This window comes from Portunus trituberculatus, chromosome 23 (genome assembly GCF_017591435.1).
Source record: "Portunus trituberculatus isolate SZX2019 chromosome 23, ASM1759143v1, whole genome shotgun sequence".
Taxonomy (NCBI): Eukaryota; Metazoa; Arthropoda; class Malacostraca; order Decapoda; family Portunidae; genus Portunus; species Portunus trituberculatus.
In genome coordinates this window covers 12,722,127-12,744,875 of record NC_059277.1, presented here as the reverse complement: position 1 = coordinate 12,744,875, position 22,749 = coordinate 12,722,127, and the positions used below count along the sequence as shown (strand labels likewise).

Genomic DNA, 22,749 nt, shown 5'->3' with positions numbered 1-22,749 from the left:
GTGACAATGAAGATCTGATGAGCAGGTCACCGAGGCATCAGCAGTGCAGCAGTAGTGTGTCGGGGAGCAGACTCTGGAAGGCATCACAGGGTGTACAATAAAGGTCATGTGTTATAAATGTTGGTTTATGGGATACAGGTACAGTACATACAAAGATTGTATTCAAATAATGGAAACCTAAACTACAGCTGATACAAAATCATTCTTGTGCAGAATATACAAGATGGGGATGTGTCTATTCTTTCCTGTGAGTGTACTGAGCTTAATGATCATTGCACATTTCCTCTGCAGCAAACACCAACACCATTTCCTCCTACCACATGACCTAACCACTGACAGGATGACCACCAAGTGTTTCAACAAGACACTGATAGTAACGTGCAACAGTCATATAGAAAACTGACAAGTACATAAATCATTTGGAAATACAAGTATATATTTTGTAGCACTGTGACAAAATAATGATATAACTTTAAGCTCCATTTCATCTTTTTCTGCAGACTCAAGGGAAAAAAATAGTACATTGCAAATTACTCACTTAAGTTTGGATGAAGCCTAAAATGTCACAAGAACAAATAAACTTACACTTTCCTGATATGATGCAAGAGATGCCTCATATTATTTGTTAACTGTTTCTTGTCATAAATGTTTGATACTTTATAAGAACCACCTTCAGGCAGCAAGATTCAAGGCACACTGAGAACAATTACACAAGTAACATTACTCTAAAATACATCACACTGAAATGAAAACAATGCTTCAGGTGATGGTAGGTCTGCAAAAATATCTAAACACAGTATTCTAAAATAGTATCATATCTAATTCATTTATATTTTGCATTTATATTAATTTGTGTAGTAGTAAATACCTGAGTTAGAATTTGTTATCTAATAGTAAGAGAACACTCATACTTTTCTGTAAAGTTTACTTGTATTAAAATGAATTTCAACACTGGTTGAGAATCCAATATCTGAAATTACATGATACAAAAGTTTGTTGAATGACATGATGCGTCTCTGATCAGATGGAAAATTCCACAAAATGGTAAGATGGTTCCATAACATTTAATGAAGATTAAACTTTCAGCTCACTTCCATGGCAGGTGTTAAAAAGTGGTGAGTTATCACATATGGCATCTTGCGTGCCTTGAACATGCTATGCTCAGTTTTCGAGTGACTGACAGTAACCGTCAGGCACAGTCAAAGATGTCTCTCCTGTGCTCTCCTGCACATTCTCATTTCATCACTGACATTTAGATCCCTTCACAATACAATGGGTCCTGGTGAGCAAGACAACAAAGAAAGGAGTGTTGTGATGGTATTTGTTTGAGAGAGGCTCAGTCATTGTCAGACTGGAGGGAAGACAGAAAGAACAGAGACAGCCATCACACAGGTGGTGAAGGCTGCAATCCTGTTGCCTTGCAGCTCAGAAACCTCTTCTGACCAAGAGAAAGAGGATGCAGTATCTCAATTTTTAGAAGGCACACATCCTATCAACATACTGTTTTTACATGTCTTCCTTTTTAGCCCAGAGCCTTTCTTTCTCTTGGCAGTGGCAGCTGTTCTTGGTGCTAGTGCATCCTTTGCCATGCACGCCATGGCTGCAGAGGGAAGTAGTAATAGGAGACCCACCTCAAGTGTTTATGTGCTTTAGGGCTTCCCTGAATGAAATCTGTGTGCTTTGTGTGGTGTGCATTCCATCACACCAGGAACCACAATGAGCAGCCCAGTCCCTGTCAGAAGGAGGAATAAGCTACAACATCAAAGTCCTCAAGAGAAAGCTGGCAAGTCACACAATATCATGACAGTACAGAACAGGATGGAGGTGGTGGTCAAGGAATGAGCAATTAAGAAGCTTGCCAAGACCTTCACCTTTGATCATGTCCTTGGTCACAATGCTAAACAGATCAACATTAACAAAGCAAAGAACTCCACGAATATGTTCATGAGTTCAACTATACGATATTTGGATAAGGACAGACAGGAACTGGCAAGACTTTAACCACTGAAGGGGAGCAAGCCTTGGACACATGGGAAAAGGATCCACATGCCAGCACCATCCCTTACAATGTCAACTATCGCTATGACAAACTCCATATACAGAAAACAGAATTTACAGGTGTCATTTCTGGAGCTTAATAATGAAGAGCCATTTGATTTGCTGTCTGCTTGTAATGATTTCTTGTAAAGTAAGGTTATATAAAGACTCAATCAAGAAGAGCTCATACTCACTCAGAGCCTGGAGGAAGTGCTACTGAGGTCCATGACAGATATATACAGTATTCTTGAGAACTGGATAAGCTCAAGATTCTTGAGAATCTCAGCAGCAGACGCCAGCGACCTTTGTGACTGCAAACTCTAGCAGGTCACACACACGTCACTGTCACTGTACATGTGAAGGGAAACAGTGGATGGTGGAAGTTGATGAAGGTTGGTAAACAGAGGCCAGTAAGCTGCACCTCTGATCTTCCTGTCTTCCCTCTAGTCTCACAATCACCGAGCCTCTCTTGAACAAATGCCATCACTTTCTTTTCTTCAATGTTAAGTTTGCAAGATCCATTACAATGTGATGAAATGATGAGGCCACAGCAAGGCAAAACATATATAAGCATAGTATCATATGCTTGGCTTAGTTTGAGTAAGTTTATGTTTTATCTATTCTGAGGAGTCCAGAATCCCTGAGACAGGCCACCTCAGACTGTGCAGCCCCACCAGGAGGGTGACAAGAGAGCATCGAGTGATGGCCTGGATCAAGTGCAAACTTGCTTGCTACTGTGGCCACACACTGGACACTCTAACACTGACCCATCCACTCTTTCTGATGTTTCATCTAGAAACATCTAATAAAAATATTAAATAAAAAAGTTGAAAATCTACACTGAAAATCTTCCATTAAAAATCTAAAAAAAGATGAAATCTGTAAAATATCTGATCCCAAAGTTTCTAGATAAGAGACTGAACCAGTGTCAGGGCTGCTAAGGATCCTTAGAAATGCAAAAACATTGTAGTCAAATCATGAAAGTTTGTAATTCTTTGAAGATTATCTTAACGTACACAGATTATATGAAACACTAGAGCCAATGTTAAATAAGACACCAGTAAACTTCACAGAAAAAGTAAGGGGTGTGTGTGTGTGCATACGTGCAAATGTAAAGCATCTATCATGAAGTAGAACACTTCCTATACACCAGTGGTCCCAAAACACGACACAAATAATTACTAACCAATTAAAGCTGCTTAAATAAAACCAGCACCCAGCTTGAATGCATCACGGAACACACGATCAACACCCCAGCAGTACTCACCTCGCCGTGGTGATAGCAACATGGCGAGGCATTACTGAAACAATTATACTGGATAAAAATTGTCTAAGAACTTTTGTGCTGCTTCCTTCACTGGCTGGTTAACCCTTCCACTGCATGACAATTTCTTTTATAACTACCAACAGCTTTACAAACATTTCCTTTGTACTGTAATGTCTTCAGATAACACTTATAGTCTACAAAAGAAAATCAAGTTCATATTTTCACTTTTTGTGTGTCATGCAGGCATTCTTTTTAGTGCTCAGAGTATTAGCAATTATATTGGATTTATACTGGATAAAAATTGTCTAAGAACTTTTGTGCTGCTTCCTTCACTGGCTGGTCAACCCTTCCACTGCATGACAATTTCTTTTATAACTACCAACAGCTTTACAAACATTTCCTTTGTACTGTAATGTCTTCAGATAACACTTATAGTCTACAAAAGAAAATCAAGTTCATATTTTCACTTTTTGTGTGTCATGCAGGCATTCTTTTTAGTGCTCAGAGTATTAGCAAAGGATGATGTGAGCAGTGAAAGAGTCGATTGGTAGGAACTGTAAGATGGAAGCAGCTGGCTTAGGCTCAGGCTTGGTGCTTCTGGGCCAGCTCCTCAAGAGTGGCCATCAGCTGCTGCCCATCCTTGGCATCTGACCGGGTGCAGGCTAGCGGCAGGTGGGTGGCCACAGCCTGGCGATCTGCAAACACAGGTGCAGTGAGTAGGCGGCACCAATCCCAAGTGGTGTGTCAGGATTTAGTGGTGAGTGATTGGTCAGCTTGTGTGTTTGGCAGCAACTCACCCTGGAAGAAGAGTCCTGAAGGTTGTTGCAGGGCGGCTGATGAGAGGGTCAGCCACACTGCTGTGTCTGCACCTTGCTCTGGTGTCCTCAGGCGGTCCTTCATCTGGGAACAATGATGCCACGTTAATTCAAACAAACTCGTCCACTCTCAACACAAATGCACCAATAACTATTCACACACACTACTACTGTTGGACGCACCTAACAGTCAACACTCTCCAGCATGAACAAACAGGTGAATCTACACAACACTAACACTTTGGTAATGAGCCACATTGCTGCTTAGAATACTGGGAAATCGACAAACCTTGGCATGAAATTCAGGCATGGAGGTGCGCACGGCAGGAGTGTCTGCCCAGCCAGGGTGCATCACCGAGAAGTGAACCTCAGGGTGCTGGGCGGCCCACTGCTCCGTCATCACCACCTGCAGGACACACACACACACTTACACTTGTCATGCTGCACAAAATGAGAAGTGAGTGAAGGAAGGAGTGATGGAATCTTCGAATTGAATACTGAACATAGAGATCTCTGTAGTGATGGATGATAAAGAACTCAATAGCATGATCTAATATAAAGATCAAATGTTTAAATGGTGCTAAGAAAACTCTTCAATCAAGAATATAAGCAATGAATCCAACATGGGATAGAAGGATGGACTGGCTGCAAGGTCACTGTTAGATCCATTGCTGAAAGAATGCCCTTGGATCACTGCCCGCTGGTGTTCCTCTCTCTCTCTCCTGGTCTGTCATTACTACAGTGCACAATGCTTTACTAGTGCTCATGACTGCCAGTATAACACACCATTCTTCTCTTCACTCATAGAAAACATACATGTAAATAAACAACAAAAATGAAAAGTAGTAAGTTAATTTTTACCAGCAACACTCCTTCAACCCCTAACTGGGCTACTTCCAGCCAATTACATTACAACAGTTACAATAATGGAGAGGCTAGTCACGGTGAGTCAGCTTCAACAGAATGACAGGAGGGCAAGGTGCTTCTGTATTTGCATCTTCCTATGACCTGAACTCATCTAAGAGGAGGGCTTCATGACAATTATAGCCCATTCTTTTGGCTAACTCTCTTGGACCTGCTCGGGAACTGGCATCTCAGTGGACGTTTTTGTTTAATAAATTTGTTGCTTTGCCCAGATTTCCCCTCTTACATAAAAAGAAGAGAGAGAGAGAGAGAGAGAGAGAGAGAGAGAGAGAGAGAGAGAGAGAGAGAGAGAGAGAGAGAGAGAGAGAGACCTAATGACCTCACACCCATCCCACTGAGCTGCCCACCTGCTGCCTCTTGTTCTGTGCGTATGCCATGGTGCCGTCAAAGGGACTCATCTTCTCAAACTGCAAGTCAGCCACATCCAGCTTCTGCACCAACATTCCTCCTGAGCTCACCGTCACCACCCTTGACTTCTCTGTCCTGTAAAGTAATGCAGATGATACAAAGATTAAAAAAATTTATGGCTCAGTTACATTTTTTTTTCAACCCCTTCATTATTGGGATGCATTTTTACCATAAGTTTTGTGTATAATTAGACAAATTTATTAACATTAGGAAGGGTACACGTTTCCATATTAATTTTGCTTACTATTTGGCAATTTTATAAAGCTTCAGAAACTTATGTGGAGGTTAAAATAGTGAAAACTCATCTTCTGCCTTCCACAGACCCTTCCAAATATCAATGAAATCATCTAATGGAATCCAAAATTTAAAGGAAAAAATGTGTCCTGGTAGTGAAGGAGTTAATGGCCAGAGCCTTCACTACTTCAATCCACACTGAAGTTTCTGCAGCTGTATAAAATCACCAAATACAAAGCAGAAAAAATATGAAAATGTGTACTGATACTGATGGGATTAAAGATGGGTAGTGACCAAAGAAAAAAAGAAAAACAGGAATTTTTAATATAAGAACAGGGAAAAATAAGCCAAATGAGATCTTAGTCCCATCAGAAAAGCTGCACCATTAAAGTCTTGTATGCCTCAGTGATTCATTTTTCAAGAGGGGCAGTGACCAAAGAAAAAAGAAAATCAGGCTTTTCTAATGTAAGAGTAAGGGGAAGAAATGCCCACTGAGGTCTTAGTCCCATAAGAAAAGTTGCATCATTAAAGTCTTGGCTCAGTGATTCATTTTTTCAAGAGGGCAGTGACAAAAGAAAAAAGAAAATCAGGCCTTTCTAATGTAAGAGCAGGTGGAAGAAAGGCCCAACAAGGTCTTAGTCCCATAAGAAAAGTTGCATCATTAAAGTCTTGGCTCAGTGATTAATTTTTCATTCAAGAAGGCAGTGACCAAAAGAAAGAAAATCAAGTCCTTTTTAATGAACAGGAAAAAAAAAAAGAGCACTGAGGTATATATCAGTTCCATTAGAAAAGTCATGCTATCCAAAATGCAGCTAAATATATTATTAAAGTTTGATATGGCTGTGATTTTTTTTTTTTTATGAAAGAGGGACAGTTATCAAAAGAGAAATAGAACAGGCCTTTTTAATATGAGGGGGAAGAAAAGGTCCATTGATGTATTAGTCCCATTAGAAAACTTACATCATCTAAATTTTATATGGCTCTTTTTTTCCCTATGTAAAAAGAAAAAAAAGGAAAACAGGATTTTTTAATGTACAACAGGGAAAAAATGGCCACTGAGGTATTAGTTCATTAAGAAGTCATGTCATCCAAAATAAAGATAACAAATAATTAAAGTTTTATATCAATTAGTGATTTATTTTTTAAGAGGAGCAGTGACCAGAAGAAAGAAGAAAATCAGGCCTTTTAATGCAAGAAAGGGAAAAAAAGGCCAACTGAAGAGAAAGGGAAAAAAAAGATCTACTGAAGAGAAAGGGTAAAAAAAGGCTTATTAAAGGTATTAGTTCCAATAGAAAAGTGACGTCATTTAACACATGGGGAAAAGTCTTTAAGCAGCAGCAGCAGTGGGGTGGGACTCACTTGGCCAGGAGGGGCAGGAGGCGAGTGGTGAGGATGTAGGTGCCCAGTGTGTTGGTGACAAAGTTTTTCTCCAGCCCTGCCTCGTTCACCTCCCGAGTGTTGACCATGCAGCCGGCGTTGTTCACCTGTGTGGCAGGGAGGGAGGCCAGGTGGTGATGGCAGGGGATATGAAGGAAGGTGGTGATCTGATATGATTGCTTAAGGCCGCCACAGAGGAGGTGTTGTTGGAAAAGTATCATAACTATTTATTTTTCATCTGTCATTACTCATCAATTTGTTATGTTCTTTCACTCCTCACTGTTTGATTTATTGTAGCTTTTTATTTCTCATTCCTCGATTTATTGTAGCTTTTCATTTCTCATTCCTTCATTTATTGTACCTTTTCACTCCTCATTGTTTGATATGCTGTACCTTTTCATTCCTCATTCTTTGATATGTTGTACCTTTTCATTTCTCATTGCTTGATTTAGCATGTTGTACCTTTTCATTCTTCATTTCTTGATTTATTGTACCAATGTATTTACTGAGCTCCTTCAGGTGAATCTAACTAACATGCAACACAAATCTTCATAAAATCTTTCAAAATCTGGATGACAGTGGGAAAAAAGACACAGGAACTTAAGGAAATAACGAAGATGCAAGAAGTCGCCAGGCAGGCCTTCTTGTGAAAGACACCCAGCTTTTCCATCCACAAATTTGTCTAATATTCTTTTAAAGCTTTCTAGAGACTCCATACTGACAACCTGATTACCAAGTCCACTCCATTCATCTACCACTCTATTTGACTTTCTTCTTCCTCCCAACCCTATTTTGTCCACCTCTCTAATGCAAGCGTTAACTAGTACTCTTAATCATTCATCCCTTTCTCTGCTACACTCTGGAATTACCTGCCTGCTTCTTTACTTTCCTATGACCTGAACTCATTTTAGAGGGAAGTCTCAAAACATTTATCCCATTCTTTTAGCTAACTCTCTCAGACCTCCTTGGGAGCTGGCATCTAAGTGGGCCTTTTTGTTTAATTGCTTTTGGTGCCCTTGACTAGTTCTCCCTCTTATATATTTAAAAAACAAAGATAAATTAAATAAAAAAAAAAAAAAAAAGGCAGCCATCCCAACCACTAGCCAGGATGTGTGGCGGACCTACCAGGCCATGCAGCGCCTCGTTGGTGCTGCAGAACTTTGCCGCGAAGGAGTGCACGCCCTTGGAGTCTGACAAGTCCAGGATGTGTACAAAGATATTCTGCAGGGATGAAAATGAGACAGGTAAGAAACAGCCGAGACACTGACGTCACCTTGATCACTGCCACACTGAAGTAATGTTGTGTATTGTGCTGCAAATAATTAGTGCAGGTGTTTGAAATAAGCAGTGAATAAAAGATCCATACTCTAAGATATTCTAATTATGTACTACTCTTCCAAATCTACCATGATTATAATTAACATTTATAATGAAATTTTGTGAGGAACTTCATACCATCTCATCAAGGACACAAAGGAGACTCATTCATTACATGTCACTTCCTTTTCAAGCAAATAACATGAATAAGATACCAACATTTGCATACAAACACCAAACAATGACAACAACATTAATACCACCACCTAACTACTACTACTACTACTACTACTACTACTACTACTACTGCAACACACACCATTCAAATAAGGCTAAGCAAATTGAAAGGCTCTCATTATTATTGGTCAATGATACAATAAGCCAATCAATAATTCATAGTCAACTATACCACATATACATGACAATGACAATCCAACACTGACCAATCATACAGAGAACAATAGTGTAATAGTATTTGTTGTGAACATTGCACCTCATTGCTGGCAGCCTCACTGATCTCCTTCCTGGCCTGCTCTGCTGTGGTGGGATTCCGACACACCAGGTGCACTGTGCCGCCCCGCTTGGCCACCTCCAGGGCAATGCATTTCCCAATGCCACTGTTGGCCCCTGTGGAAAGAGTGGACACATGCCCATAACACGCCGCACCAAAAGAGCACACAACACAGACAGAGAAGTCACACTGTAAGGCAGCAAGTATAGAATCAGAATTTATTGGGATGAGATAGAAGACTGCATTGAGTGTACTGGAGCTGCCCTGTTTAGGTCGACAAGCTCTATGTAACCTCTTGACTTTCTGATGCTCATACACAAAAGGCAAGAGAAAATAGACTAGTAGTGAGCATAAGTGAAAAGACAAAGGAAGCTGTAACAAGAGGCTACAGGAACACTCTGCCTGCTGGACTCAAAGAGTCTACACACACCATGACAAGACCAGCTAACAGCATATTGGTGACTATGGAGAGAAAAAAAAAAAATGTAGTTATAATACTGCATTATTTACACAACATGCAAATAGATGTTGATGTCAAAGTTAGTAGGAGTAGGAGAAGGTGAAGGCAGGGCAGCATAATACAACCATGGGGATGAGAGGAGAGCTGTGTGTGTGTGTGTGTGTGTGTGTGTGTGTGTGTGTGTGTGTGTGTGTGTGTGTGTGTGTGTGTGTGTGTATTTACCTATTTGTGTATTACAGGGCCCAAGCTAAGCTCTCTGTGTCCTGTCTCCTTGTCCATTCCTGTCATATCTCTCTTTCAGCTGATTGACACACACCGCATCAACGACATGACTGCTCAGTTTATTCCACTTATCAATGCTACGATGCGGAAAATTGTATTTTCTCACGTCCTTTAGACAGATGTCTTTTAGTAGCTTTTTTCCATATCCTCGGAGATGATTACTTGTGGTCACCTTTATCAACTCTCTGTCCAATATGTCAATCTTGTTCACCAATTTATACATAGTTATCATGTCTCCTCTTGTTCTTCTCTCTTTTAATGTGGTCAGCCCCAGTTTCCTCAGTCTTTCCTCATAGTCTAACTCCCTGAGTCCTGGTACCATCCTTGTTGGCAGCCTCTGTACCCTTTCCACCTTCTTCACATTTTTCTTCATATGCGGTGACCAGACACAAGCTGCATATTCTAACTGGGGTCTTATTAAGGTACATAATATCTTCTTCATCATTCCTTCATCTAGGTAGTGGAATGCAAGGCCAATATTTTGAAGCATGTTATATGTTTTCCAAAAAATCTTGTTAATGTGTTTCTCCGGTGACAAAGTGTTTTGCACGGTTACTCCTAAGTCTTTCTCCTCATTGGTCTCTTTAATTTTCTCATCACCCAGCCTGTAATCCCTGTTTGGTCTGTATCTACTTCTTCCCATTTTCATAACATGGGTCTTGTCTATATTAAATTCCATCTGCCACTCTTTACTCCACTCATATATTTTATCAAGATCTTCCTGTAACTTGTTACAATCTTCCACATTCTTTACTCTCCTCATAATTTTAGTATCGTCCGCAAACATGTTCATGTAACTGTCAATTCCTACTGGCATATCATTAACATAAATCAAAAACATGATGGGACCCAGCACTGACCCTTGTGGAACTCCACTGGTTACCTTCTTCCACTCGGACTTCCTTCCTCTCACCACTGTTCTCATTTCTCTTCCCACTAAGTAATTTTCCATCCATTTTGCTAGTTTATCATTTACTCCTCCAATCTTCTTTAGTTTCCACATCAGTCTATTGTGTGGTACTTTATCAAAGGCCTTTCTCAAGTCCAGGTAGATAGCATCCACCCATCCCTCTCTATGTTGTAGTATGTCAGTCATTCTTGAATAAAAACATAATAAATTGGATACACACGATCTTCCTTTTCTGAAACCAAACTGTCTTTCACTCAGAATGTTTTCACTTTCTAGATACTCACTCCACTTAGCTTTAATTACTTCTTCACATACCTTGCACAATATACTAGTCAACGATACTGGTCTATAATTTAGCGGTTCCATTCTACTACCATTCTTATATATAGGCACAATGTCAGCTCTTTTCCACTCTTTCAGGACTAATCCTGTTCGTATGGAGGTTTCCACAATATCAAATACGGGGTTCAACAATTGATCCTTACATTCTTTTAGCAACCTCCCAGATATGCCATCAGGCCCCATTGATTTATCAATATCCAAATTGCTTATAATTTTCCTTACATCTTCCTTAGTAACCATGATGTCCTGCATTTGCTTTATTTCCGTAGGCCTTCCTCCCATAAAATGCTCCTCCTTTGTAAACACTTTGCAAAAGTTGTTGTTCAAAATTTCAGCTATATCTCTAGCATCCTCATATACTTCTTCCCCATTTTTTACCTTTTCGTAGTCTTCCCACACTATTTCTTTACAATTAAAGTCCCCGACTATCATCACTCTATCCTTTCTGATGAGTTCTTGCTTCATTCTGTCTAGAGTATTTCTCATCACCATTTGATACTGTTCATATTCCCAAGCACTGGTTCTGGGTGGTATGTATAATGTTATAATATTAATGTCCCTCTTGCCATCTGTTATAAGCATACTTATCACTTCCTCATTTCCCTTACTATAGTTCATCTCCTTCACTATCAGATCTTCCTTAGTAAGAACCATTATACCACCACCTCCTTTATTTTTTCTATCATTTCTCCATACTTTGTAGTGTTTTACAACAAACCAATCTAGCTTTATTTTGGGCCTTAGCTTTGTTTCCACTAAACACATTATGTCCGGTTCATTATTTCTTAGGTAATCCATACATTCTAGCCTCTTAGACAGAAATCCATCTATATTCATGTAAGTCACTTGTATTCCATTCCTAGTCTCTTTCTTCCATGTAATGTCTATTCCGTCTGTTTTATCCACCACTTCTTTAGCCTCCCATTTCTCATCCTCCAAAAAAACTTAGTCTTTTCCTCCTCTGTTCTTTCGTCATTCCTCTCGTTTACTTCAGTTACAAGCTCTTTCATTTTCATTCGTTCATCCTGTGACATATTTCTTCTTATGTAAATTGTTTTGGTTTCCTCAGAGTCCTTAAGTTTCCAAGCCCTCCTCAACAAGGCCTCAGCTGCCACCTGAGACTTTAATTTCAATTTTAATGGTCTATTCTTGCCTTCCTCAAAAGCTCCTAATCTCACACTTTCTTCTACCTCAGCATACAAGTCCTCTTCCTCCACAGAGATCTCATTCAGTAAAGACTTAATCCTGTCATTTTCCTTATCCCTCCTATCCTGCCAGTTCCTGTTAGTTTCCTCCCTCAATCCTGTTATGATCACGCATTTTTTCTTTTCAGCAATATCTCTCACCACATACTCATTTTCCTTTAGTGCCTTTACCATTTCACTCTGCCTAATCACTTTATTTTCCTCTTCCTGCTTTTTCACTATCTCCCTAAAGGACCTTTGTACCTCCAGATGTTCATGGTTCACTTCTTTCATCTTGGTATCAATTAGATTAAGGCATTCCTCCTTCCTCAAGTCCCCTTCGGATATTTTCATCTCCATTTCTAGGAGTTTAGCCTTCATCTCTTCACATTGTTTCCTTAGTTGTTGATTTTCTTTCTCCATTTCTACTTTTTCCCTCAATAGCTCTTTGTTCTCTATCATTAACAAGCAGATCTCTTTTTTGAACGAATCATTCTCAGCTTTAACTCTATCCAGTTTTTCTTCTATGGACAAAATGTTTAGGAACTTACTTTCTAGTGCCTGAATTCTTGCATCCATATCTAGTTTCTCCAGTCCTCTCGGAGTAGTTACAAAACCTTCAAAGTCCCGGGCTTGTCTAGGCATAGACGTCATGATTGTTATCGTCGGCTAACTACGGCCAAAACAATCACCGCCCACTCTCTCCTCTCAGGGACCACTCTCCATATTCCGCTTGAAAATGGCCCACTTTCTACACTATGCGACAGCAGGACATTAATAGGACATTAACACAGAGATACCCGGGCCCTGTAACACCATAGGTAGTTTCTCTTCTTCCCGTCCACAGCCAGAGACGAGCTGTCCTCTCTCAGCGACGGCGATGGTGACGCTGTGTGTGTGTGTGTGTGTGTGTGTGTGTGTGTGTGTGTGTGTGTGTGTGTGTGTGTGTGTGTGTGTGTGTGTGTGTGTAATTCACTGTTTGTTTGATCTGCTGCAGTCTCTGACGAGACAGCCAGACGTTACCCTACGGAACGAGCTCAGAGCTCATTATTTCCGATCTTGGGATAGATCTGAGACCAGGCACACACCACACACCGGGACAACAAGGTCACAACTCCTCGATTTACATCCCGTACCTACTCACTGCTAGATGAACAGGGGCTACACGTGAAAGGAGACACACCCAAATATCTCCATCCGGCCAATCAACTCGGTCATCTGGCTTGTGAAGCCAGCGCTCTAACCACACACTGTGTGTGTGTGTGTGTGTGTGTGTGTGTGTGTCCCACTATGCCATTACAACAATTAATATCCTGTACTCTGGGACATCTTGTTTCCATAATTGACCTTCCTGAGATACCCGTTGTTAGCCAGGCCTGCATGAAGGAAGCACACTTGGCTGAGCTGTGTGCTGACTGCTCTAGTACCGTGGTGAAGTCAAGCCCACAGATCCACAATAGACAGGGGCACAAGCCAATAGCCACAGCACCAGAGATGCTAAGGTGAATAGTTAAGACTAAAAGGAAGACAGACAGGCACTTGTTCTCTGATAGTGTGGTGGGTGGCTGGGCTAGACACGTTTTGCTACAAGTGTTGCCTCACCACTCACCAGTAATCATGTAGTGGTGGCCAGCACAATCCACCTGCAGGTCCCCCTCCACAAAACTCCTGCTGGCCCGGGCATATCCAGAGCTGAGGAAGACAGAACAATTAATGCCAAAACATTTTTTAGAATCACACCATAATCCCCAAATTCCCCAACCCTTAACAAGTTTGGGGATAAGTGGAGAATGCAGGGTTCTTGGGTCAGGGGAGGCAAACTGGTGACATTTGGTGAAAAATAAAGCTTTAAAGTCATAACCACAGCTATGGATTTTCCCAAGATATATGTATAGAATTTACAACCAAAACTTACCAGCAAATTTCATTTCCAAGCCAGGAAGCTCAGCCTCAACAACCCCCCTCAGAAAACTACTCTGAGTCTAACAGACCAACTGCATCTCCTGCATCCCCAAGAGTATCAACCTAATCTGGACCCCCTCCATTAGGGATACTAATCTACCCAAGCCATTCAAAACAGTGTAGGGTTGGATATGAGGGAGATGTGATAGAAATACCTTTCTGATATCTCTTTTTTTTTTCTTTTCCCAGTGGAGATGAAAACATTTGCTGTAAAATATCTATTGCTTTGACAAATAACCATAGCTGGACATGATAATGAAAAGAATGATGTCTAAATAATCAATAAATCAACAAGTGAAATTTGTATAAGTCTAGTATCTCATTAACAATAGGTTTAGAAAAAGATAGTAATCATAGACATTTGTACTATAGATACTGCCATCACAGACATACCTGTGGCTACAGATCAAACAGATTGAAGTGGCAGTAGTGGTAGTAGTGTTAGTTACTGTTCTGTCTTGCCACCCATACACAGCCATACATACTCAAAAGCTCCCTCATATAACCAAACATAGACAGACTCAAATGCACCCAAACGCATCCAGAACATGCCTACCAATACATGCCCTAATATACATACATATATACAAGTGGTGTTGCCATATTCCCAGCCCATTTTTAGCAGTGCCAAGTGGCAAGACAAGAATGCAGTACAACCCAAGTCAGCATTTTTTTTATCTTGAGCTATAACTGGGCCTTTATGATATCAATTACGGAATCACCAATATTCCTTTGAGTCAAATATATGGATTTTGAAATGGTGTTCAGTCCTGTAAATTATAGATATTTTTGCTTTATTTGTTCATGTTTGTCTGGAACAAGCCAGATTATCAAAAATAAACACAAACATTTTCACTTGGCGAGTATTCTAGCACACATCAAACACCAACGTAAACAAATAAAACAAAAATATACATAATTTCTGTTTAGCAGGACTAAACACCGTTTCAACATTCACATAGATAACAATGACTCTATAAAGTGTATTAGAATGTTGGCCAAGTGAAAATGAATTACTTCAAGAATTTTAATTTATTTAGATTTCAACACCGTTTTTTTCTATAAATATTTTTTCAAGTGTTCGCTTCTGGTTCTAGCTAACTGTTGGATGCCTGAGAATATGGTATGTATTGTCTAATATTTTTCTAAAGAAGTATAAAGTCGAAATGGCTGGATGTTTTAGTAATTAAAAGTGAAGAATATATATTTTTTTACCATACTTAATTTACACACTTCTTTAAAAGTAGTCAGACAGGAGATGTTTTGATGTTGTACATATTAGTTAAAATATTTATTAGTTTATAAAATATCAAGTATTTGGTCGTAGCTTCATCTTTTCTATTGGTCATTTTTAAAATTATTTACGTAATTTAGCCAAGTCACCGCTGTCATTTCTCTGATGACATCTCAGACAAGGTGGTGACATCATAGCTCTGGGTGTTTTGCTTAATATCTAGTGCTTTCTAAATGTTCTGATGTGCTTCTAAGCTCAGGCGTGTATATGTAACCAAGAGAAGGAAGAAAAAGGAGAAACAAAGGAGAAAGAAGAAAGAAGATAAGGAGGCAGAAGAGGAGCCGAGCTGCAACATTTAATCGTCTCCCTTGTAATCTTGCCACTCTTTAAAATGCATTTTGGCGTTTTTGGAGGTATAATTGGGGTGTTTTAAGTGTACTTGGTAGTGTTACGGGTTGTTTTGGGTGTTATAAGTGCATTTTGGGTACTCTTGTTTTCAGTGTGTTTTATTTTATTTTATTTTTTTTTTTTTTTCTATTTTTTTTACGTATCTTGAGTGTGGTGTGGAGGTGTGTTTGAGCATTTGGATGTATTTTGAGTGTGTTTGGGGGCATTTTGATGTGTTGTATGGTGTTATGACTATATTTTGCGTTAGCTTGGTGTGTGTGTGTGTATTCACCTAGTTGTAATTTTACAGGGCCTGGGTATCATACTCGTGTGGCCCTGTCTCCATATCTACACACATCCAACTTTCCTTTAAAACTATGCACACTCCTTGCTGACACCACCTCCTCACTCAAACCATTCCACACCTCCACACATCTTTGTGGGAAACTATATTTTTTCACATCCTTCAAGCATATTCCCTTGGCTATCTTTTTACTATGCGATCTTGTAGTTCTATTTAAGTTTTCCTCTCTCAACATCATTTGCTCATTATCCACTTCATCCAGTCCATTCAACAGTTTATAAACCTGTATTAAATCTCCTCTTTCTCTTCTTTGTTCCAAGGTAGGCAAATTCATTTCTTTTAATCTCTCCTCATAGGTCATTTCTGCCAATTCCGGAACCATTTTTGTTGCCATTCTCTGCAATCTCTCCAACTTCCTTATATGCTTCTTTTTATAAGGGGACCAAACCACTCCAGCATATTCCAATCTTGGTCTAATTACCATACTAATTAATTTCTTCATCATATCTTTATCCATATAATGGAAGGCTAATCCAATATTTTTATCAAATTATACGTTTCTCCAAACATCTTATCAATATGAGCCTCAAACTGCCCATGGTCTTGTATTATCACTCCCAAATCCTTTTCCTTTTCCACCTTTTTCAACACTACTTCTTCACCCATCTTATATGACCCTCTTGGCCGTCTTCCACTCTTCCCATCTCCATCACATGACTTTTGCTCAGATTAAATTCCATTTGCCACCTCTTGCTCCACTCCCAAATCTTATCCAGGTCTGCCTGTAAAATTTCACAATCTTCTTCACTCTTCACACACCTACACAACTTCGCATCATCCGCAAACAAATTAATATAACTGTTTACTCCTCTGGCATGTCATTTATATATACAAGGAAAAGTATTGGTGCCAGCACTGAGCCTTGTGGGACTCCACTCTCCACCACCAACCAGTCCGACTTTGCATCCCTTATTACCGTTCTCATCTCCTCCATCTCAAGTAGTTTTCCATCCACTTTAACACTTTTCCTTTCAGTCCTCCATAAATCTCTACTTTCCATAACAGTCTCGTGAGGTACCTTGTCAAAAGCTTTCTTTAAATCCAAATATACACAGTCCATCCATCCTCTCTCTCTGTATTTTGTCAACCACTCTTGAATAAAAGCTCAGTAGATTTGTTACACATGACCTCCCTTTCCTGAAGCCAAATTGATGATCCGATAATAACTTATGATCCTCCAGGAACCGTATCCAATATTTCTTTATCACCCTCTCACAAATCTTACCGACCACACTTGTTAGAGACACAGGTCTATAGTTAAGAGGCTCTTCCTTACTGCCTCCCTTATAAATGGGCACCACTTCAGCTCTCTTCCACTCTACTGGTACTTCCCTGTTTCTAATGAACACCTTATAATATCATATAATGGATCAATCAATTCTTCTCTACACTCCTTCAATAATTTTCCTGAAACTTCATCTGGTCCCATCGCTTTATCATCTTTAAGTTCCTCCAACATTTTATATAACTCCTTTTAGGTATCTTAATGTCATCCATGTGCACATTTCCTTGTACATTCTGAGGCTTTACAAACATTGTTTCTTCAGTAAATACTTGCTGAAACCTATTATTTAGCAATTCCGCTATATTCTTAGGGTCATCTACTATCCCTTGCTCTCCTTTTAATCTTTCAATGGACTCTCTCTTTTAAGTTTACCATTTATGAACCTGTAAAACAATTTTGGATGTTCCTTACTCTTGTCTACAATATCTTTTCAAATTTTCTTTCTTCCTCCTCCTTACCCTCACATACTCATTTCTCGCCACTCTATAATTCTCCTTATTTAGTATATTCCTGCTCTTTTCCATCTTTTCCAAGCCACATCTCTCTTTTCCTTAGCCTTAACACAAGTTGCATTAAACCAATCCTTTCTTCCTTCCTCTCTTGGTTTATACTTTGGTACAAATTTCATAACTCCTTCTTTATAATATTTCATAAAAATCTCATATTTCTTTTGCACTTCTCTGATTTGTAACATCTCCTCCCAATCTAATTTTCTGAAATAATTTTTCAAACTTTCTGTGTCCATCTTTCTATAATTCAATCTACCACTCCTGTATGTCTCGTCCTTCCTTTGCTGTGTTGTTGCTATCTGCATTTCCATAACCACATGATCACTCTTTCCCAAAGGACACTTGTATTGTATATCTCCACATAGGTACACTTCTCTTGTTAACACCAAATCCAGTCTAGCCGGTTCATCATCTCCTCTATATCTAGTATTTTCCTTCACCCTCTGTTCCATCATATTTTCCATCATTAGATTAAGAAATCTCTCTCCCATGCTTCCTCTCCAACACCACTTACTAGATTTTCCCAATCCACCTCCTTACAATTAAAATCTCCTACTAGTATCACCTTTCTTTTTCCAGATAATACACTTTCCAAACTCTGTAAAGTATCCTTGATCATATTGTCGTATTCCTTAATGTCCAAGAATTTGTTTTAGGAGGTACATAGGTCACCATGATTATTAATTCTTTTCCATCACTTTTTATCCTTATGCTTATCACTTCTGCATTGTTCTTCCCATACCAAACCTTATCCACATTTATTTATTTCTTCGTCATAATCATAACTCCTCCTCCACCTTTACTCTCTCTATCCTTTCTCCATATATTATATTTATTATCCAAATTTATCTTTGTTTTTTCATGCAATTTTGTCTCAGTCAAACACACTATATCAGGCTTCTCCACCATCATATAGTCTTGCAATTCCAATCTACTTGACAGTATCCCATCTATATTAGTATACATTACGGTCCACCCACTGCTCCCTCTAGGGGTTCCTCCGTATTCCTTCTTTCCACATACCACTTTCTGACTCTCTCCTATAACTCTCCAAAAAAACTTTTCTCTTTCCTCCTCAGACCGCTCATCATTTTTCCTTCTCGCCTCTTCCACCAATTCCTTATATCTTCTCCTCTCTTCCTCATTTCTATTCTTTCTCACAAACACCTCTTTACAACCTTCTATCTCTCTTAACTTTGATGTTCTATATAGGATATCCTCCAGATTGTTGTGACTTCAGTACTACTTTAATCGGTCTGTTCACTCCCTCCTTATACGGACCCAGTCTATGGATCTCTTCCACTTCTTCTTGTAGGTCTTTTTTTCATCATCATTTAGATTTTTGAACAGATCTCTTACCGTTTTCAATTCTTCCTTAATTCTCTTAGGCTTATATGTTATATTTTGTTCTTTCATCCCAAATATTAACACACTCTTCTTCTTTTCTGCTATTTCCCTTATCAATGTTTCCTTATTCTTCATTACATTAACCAGTTCCTTGGACCTTTCTTTTTTGTCTTCCTTCAACTGATCTTTAATTACTTATTGTAATCCAACCATCTCTGCTTCCCTCGACTCAGTCCATTGTGTTTTCTTCAGTTCCCATTCCCTTTCAAGCCTTTCATTCTGCTCACTAATGAAAGGCTTGCAAGGGAATGGGAACTGAAGAAAACACAATGGACTGAGTCGAGGGAAGCAGAGATGGTTGGATTACAAGAAATAATTAAAGATCAGTTGAAGTGTGTGTGTGTGTGTGTGTGTGTGTGTGTGAGGGATCTTTTGTATGCGTGACCAGACCAAAATTGTCTTCTTAAGCATTCTATCTTTCATTTCAATAGTAAATCAGTGTTTTTATCTCTGCGACAGGAAAACCTGTTCCCGAAAAATCTCCACACTTGCTGAGAAGAGATGATTAAAAAGAAACTGCATTTCCCAGAGAAACTCGGAACATTTTTAGCTACTTAATAAGGAATGCAAAAAAAAAAATAATAATAAATAAATAAATAAATATTCCCAATATTATACAGTATGATGGTGCAGTTAATTCTAAAATAGTAACCAAATGCCATCAACGTGAGTGCCCTCTACAACGTTTGACAGTGAGGATATCTACTTTTTTGTGTTCACTTGTACATACGTGCAAATCACTGTGCTGGTGTTCAGGCCACAACAGGCAGCAGCTCACCATTCTCACTGCGTAACTATTGTGATGGTCTGGACTGGGGCAGGTGAAGCTCCATCAAATAAAATACCAGCGCAGTTCAAACACATTTCAAGTCTTTGTAGTCAGTGAACAAAACAAACAAAAGTATATACACGATAAACAAAATTATACCAAAAGAAAGTAGGGAAGCACAAAGCCAAGTAGAATCGCAAATTAATGGAATAAGTTGAACAAGAATATCATAACTGTCCACACACACACACACACACACACACACACACACACATTAAATTAGAGATCGTTCAAGTTTCAATGACTTGCACTGTTTTACGAGGGAGGTTTCAATCATAGCACTTCTCTCAAAGTAATTTTGTATTATGTCAAGCTTAGAATGCGTCTCTCTCTCTCTCTCTCTCTCTCTCTCTCTCTCTCTCTCTCTCTCCATAAAAAAAAAAAACAAAGCTGAATAAAAATAAATGAAAAGATTGAATAGGTTTATGAGTGATGACGGTACGTGACCGTGGACAAGTGCGAAGTGTGGTCAGTGCGGCGGCTTGTCAGGCCAGCCCACCACACATCGCTGCCTCCTTATTATAAGCTCCCTCACGTTCTTAACGAATATCAAGTAATCTTCATAATTTTTTTTCTTTTTCATACCGAGCAAAGATCTTGTAATATTGAGAGAGAGAGAGAGAGAGAGAGAGAGAGAGGGGGGGGGGTTGTCTACGTACATGAAATTGTTGGTTTTCAAGGGTTTTAGAGAGAGAGAGAGAGAGAGAGAGAGAGAGAGAGAGAGAGAGAGAGAGAGAGAGAGAGAGAGAGAGACCACCCAGCCTTTATCAAATACGGCAGATTAACACCTTACAGAATTATAATGTCACCACCACCACCACCACCACCAGTGCACTACGCAGGCTGCTGCGTGGCGGTCAATCAAGCTTGGGGAACGAACCATTGGCCGTATATTCTGAAACATTTACCACTGCCCCTTCATTACATTAAAAAAGCTGTTTTTTTTTTTCGTGTAAGATGAGAGAGCTGTCCAAGGGCAACATAAAACGAAAAAATAGGCCCACTTAGTGCCAGGCCCCTTACAGTTATATACATGGGTTTTCATGGTTCTAGTGCCGAACTAACACGATTTTTACATTTACAACTGGAGAAACACCCTTGAAGACCCAGCTAGTTCTCCCTACGGCCTGGGAAACTAGTAGTGGCGAGACAGGAAAGCATATGAAAATCGTAAAATAATATTAATTTCGATGATTCATTGTAGAGAAAAAAAAGTATGAAAAAAAAATGTTCTCGTGTCCTGTTAAATGCGGTGCAATACAAATGAAGGTTAAAAATTTGCGTTATATTGCTGGTTCTTCCTGCTCACGAGAATAGTAAGTAGTTAACCCTTTCAGTACTGAGACGCATTTTTACCTTGATTTTTGGGTATGAGTAGACGATTTTATTGACAGTAGGAAGGGTTCATGGAGGGCAGAAGATTAATGGCGAGTCTTCACTATTCTAATCCACACGTAAATTTCTGGAGCTGTATAAAATCGCTAAATAGTAACTAAAATGGATATGAAAATGCGTCGTGGTACTGAAGGGGTAAACAGGCAGTCAGCTCGTTAACGACTATTGTGACCACTTCTTGTTAATGGTTTACGTCTGCGCACGTGAATAGTTAACAGATCAGCCTGCTATCATGGCCGTCACCTCGTTGTTTATTCTTCTAATGCTTGAACTGAGTGAAAATGGAAACTAGCACAACTTTACATAAAAAATAAAAGAAAATCAATAATAATACATTCCTTGTTACAATTTCTCATAAAAGGTAACTGTCTTGTTAACTCGTTACACCATTAACACTCAAAGCAATTACTTCTCAAATGCTTGTATTTTGATATGAACTGACTACCACTTTATTTACGTAAGGCAACAAAGAAACACCACACTACACCACGCCACACCACTCCTTCCTAGTCCTAATCGGTAACGCATTAATACCAAATCACCACCTCCCTAACACGTGAAAATTGTCAACTAATATTTACGTAAAGCACCACTTAACATACACTTCTCCCCATTTCTCCTAACCCAGGCATCTTATTTATTGCGTCACGCCACTAACACCCTGAAGTAATTACCTCTTACATGCATGAACTGTGAGACTGCCATACACATTTATGTAAAGCACGTAGCATGTTTACTTGCATTTTCTTCTCATACATAACAACCTCGTCACCGCCACATATCCATGGATGAAAACTGACACTTACACATTTACGTAAAGCAGCACGTGACATCTAGTTTGCTTGCGGTTTCTTCTAATACGTAACCAACTCAACTCATTATGTATTGACACCATTCACTATTTCTTCCAGATGCCTCATGTGATGGTGAGGGATGCAACACTCGCTGGAGTCACGCAATACACCCCAACACTCACCGTGTCCTTCATTACATCACACAGGTAGTGACTAATCACTTGCCCTTCCCTGGAACGTGACACAACATACCAGTACATGCCTCTCTCACGCATCACACTCCACTCCACTCTCCACACACCCCAAACTCACCTCGTGTACTCCTTCAGCCCCTTCAGGAACCACACGGTGTTCCTAAACAGTGTCATGCTCCCACGCCCCTTCAAGTGTCGTGCTCGGAGGAAAGTGTGCTGTAGATTCGCGGACGAGCTGAGCAACTACCGATCCTTTCACAATCAGCTGAGGGACTACTGGGTGAGAGAGTGAGACTCACTGTGAGAGTGAGACGTGAGCCG

The 22,749-nt window shown here is 39.6% G+C and overlaps 1 protein-coding gene across 1 annotated transcript; it reads right to left on the bottom strand.

Moving 5' to 3' along the window:
* Window positions 1-111: 111 nt before the first annotated feature.
* LOC123507820 (dehydrogenase/reductase SDR family member 12-like) lies at window positions 112-22,749 on the bottom strand. The gene is made up of 9 exons (XM_045261036.1): window positions 22,547-22,749; window positions 13,678-13,760; window positions 8,873-9,006; window positions 8,188-8,283; window positions 7,045-7,169; window positions 5,391-5,526; window positions 4,409-4,525; window positions 4,102-4,204; window positions 112-3,999 (listed from the first exon to the last, which is right to left on the bottom strand). Exons 1-9 carry the CDS (start codon window positions 22,600-22,602, stop codon window positions 3,887-3,889), a joined length of 963 nt encoding a protein of 320 aa, XP_045116971.1. The 5' UTR covers window positions 22,603-22,749; the 3' UTR covers window positions 112-3,886.

Bases quoted from the DNA above. Each gene is read 5' to 3' on its own strand.
- LOC123507820 (XM_045261036.1), bottom strand. From the start codon at position 22,602: ATGACACTGTTTAGGAACACCGTGTGGTTCCTGAAGGGGCTGAAGGAG. The intron at 7,170-8,187 runs GTAGGTCCGCCA...CCTGCCACACAG, and splicing joins ACGAGGCGCTGCATGGCCTG to GTGAACAACGCCGGCTGCAT. The intron at 4,000-4,101 runs GTGAGTTGCTGC...CTGTGTTTGCAG, and splicing joins TTCAGGACTCTTCTTCCAGG to ATCGCCAGGCTGTGGCCACC.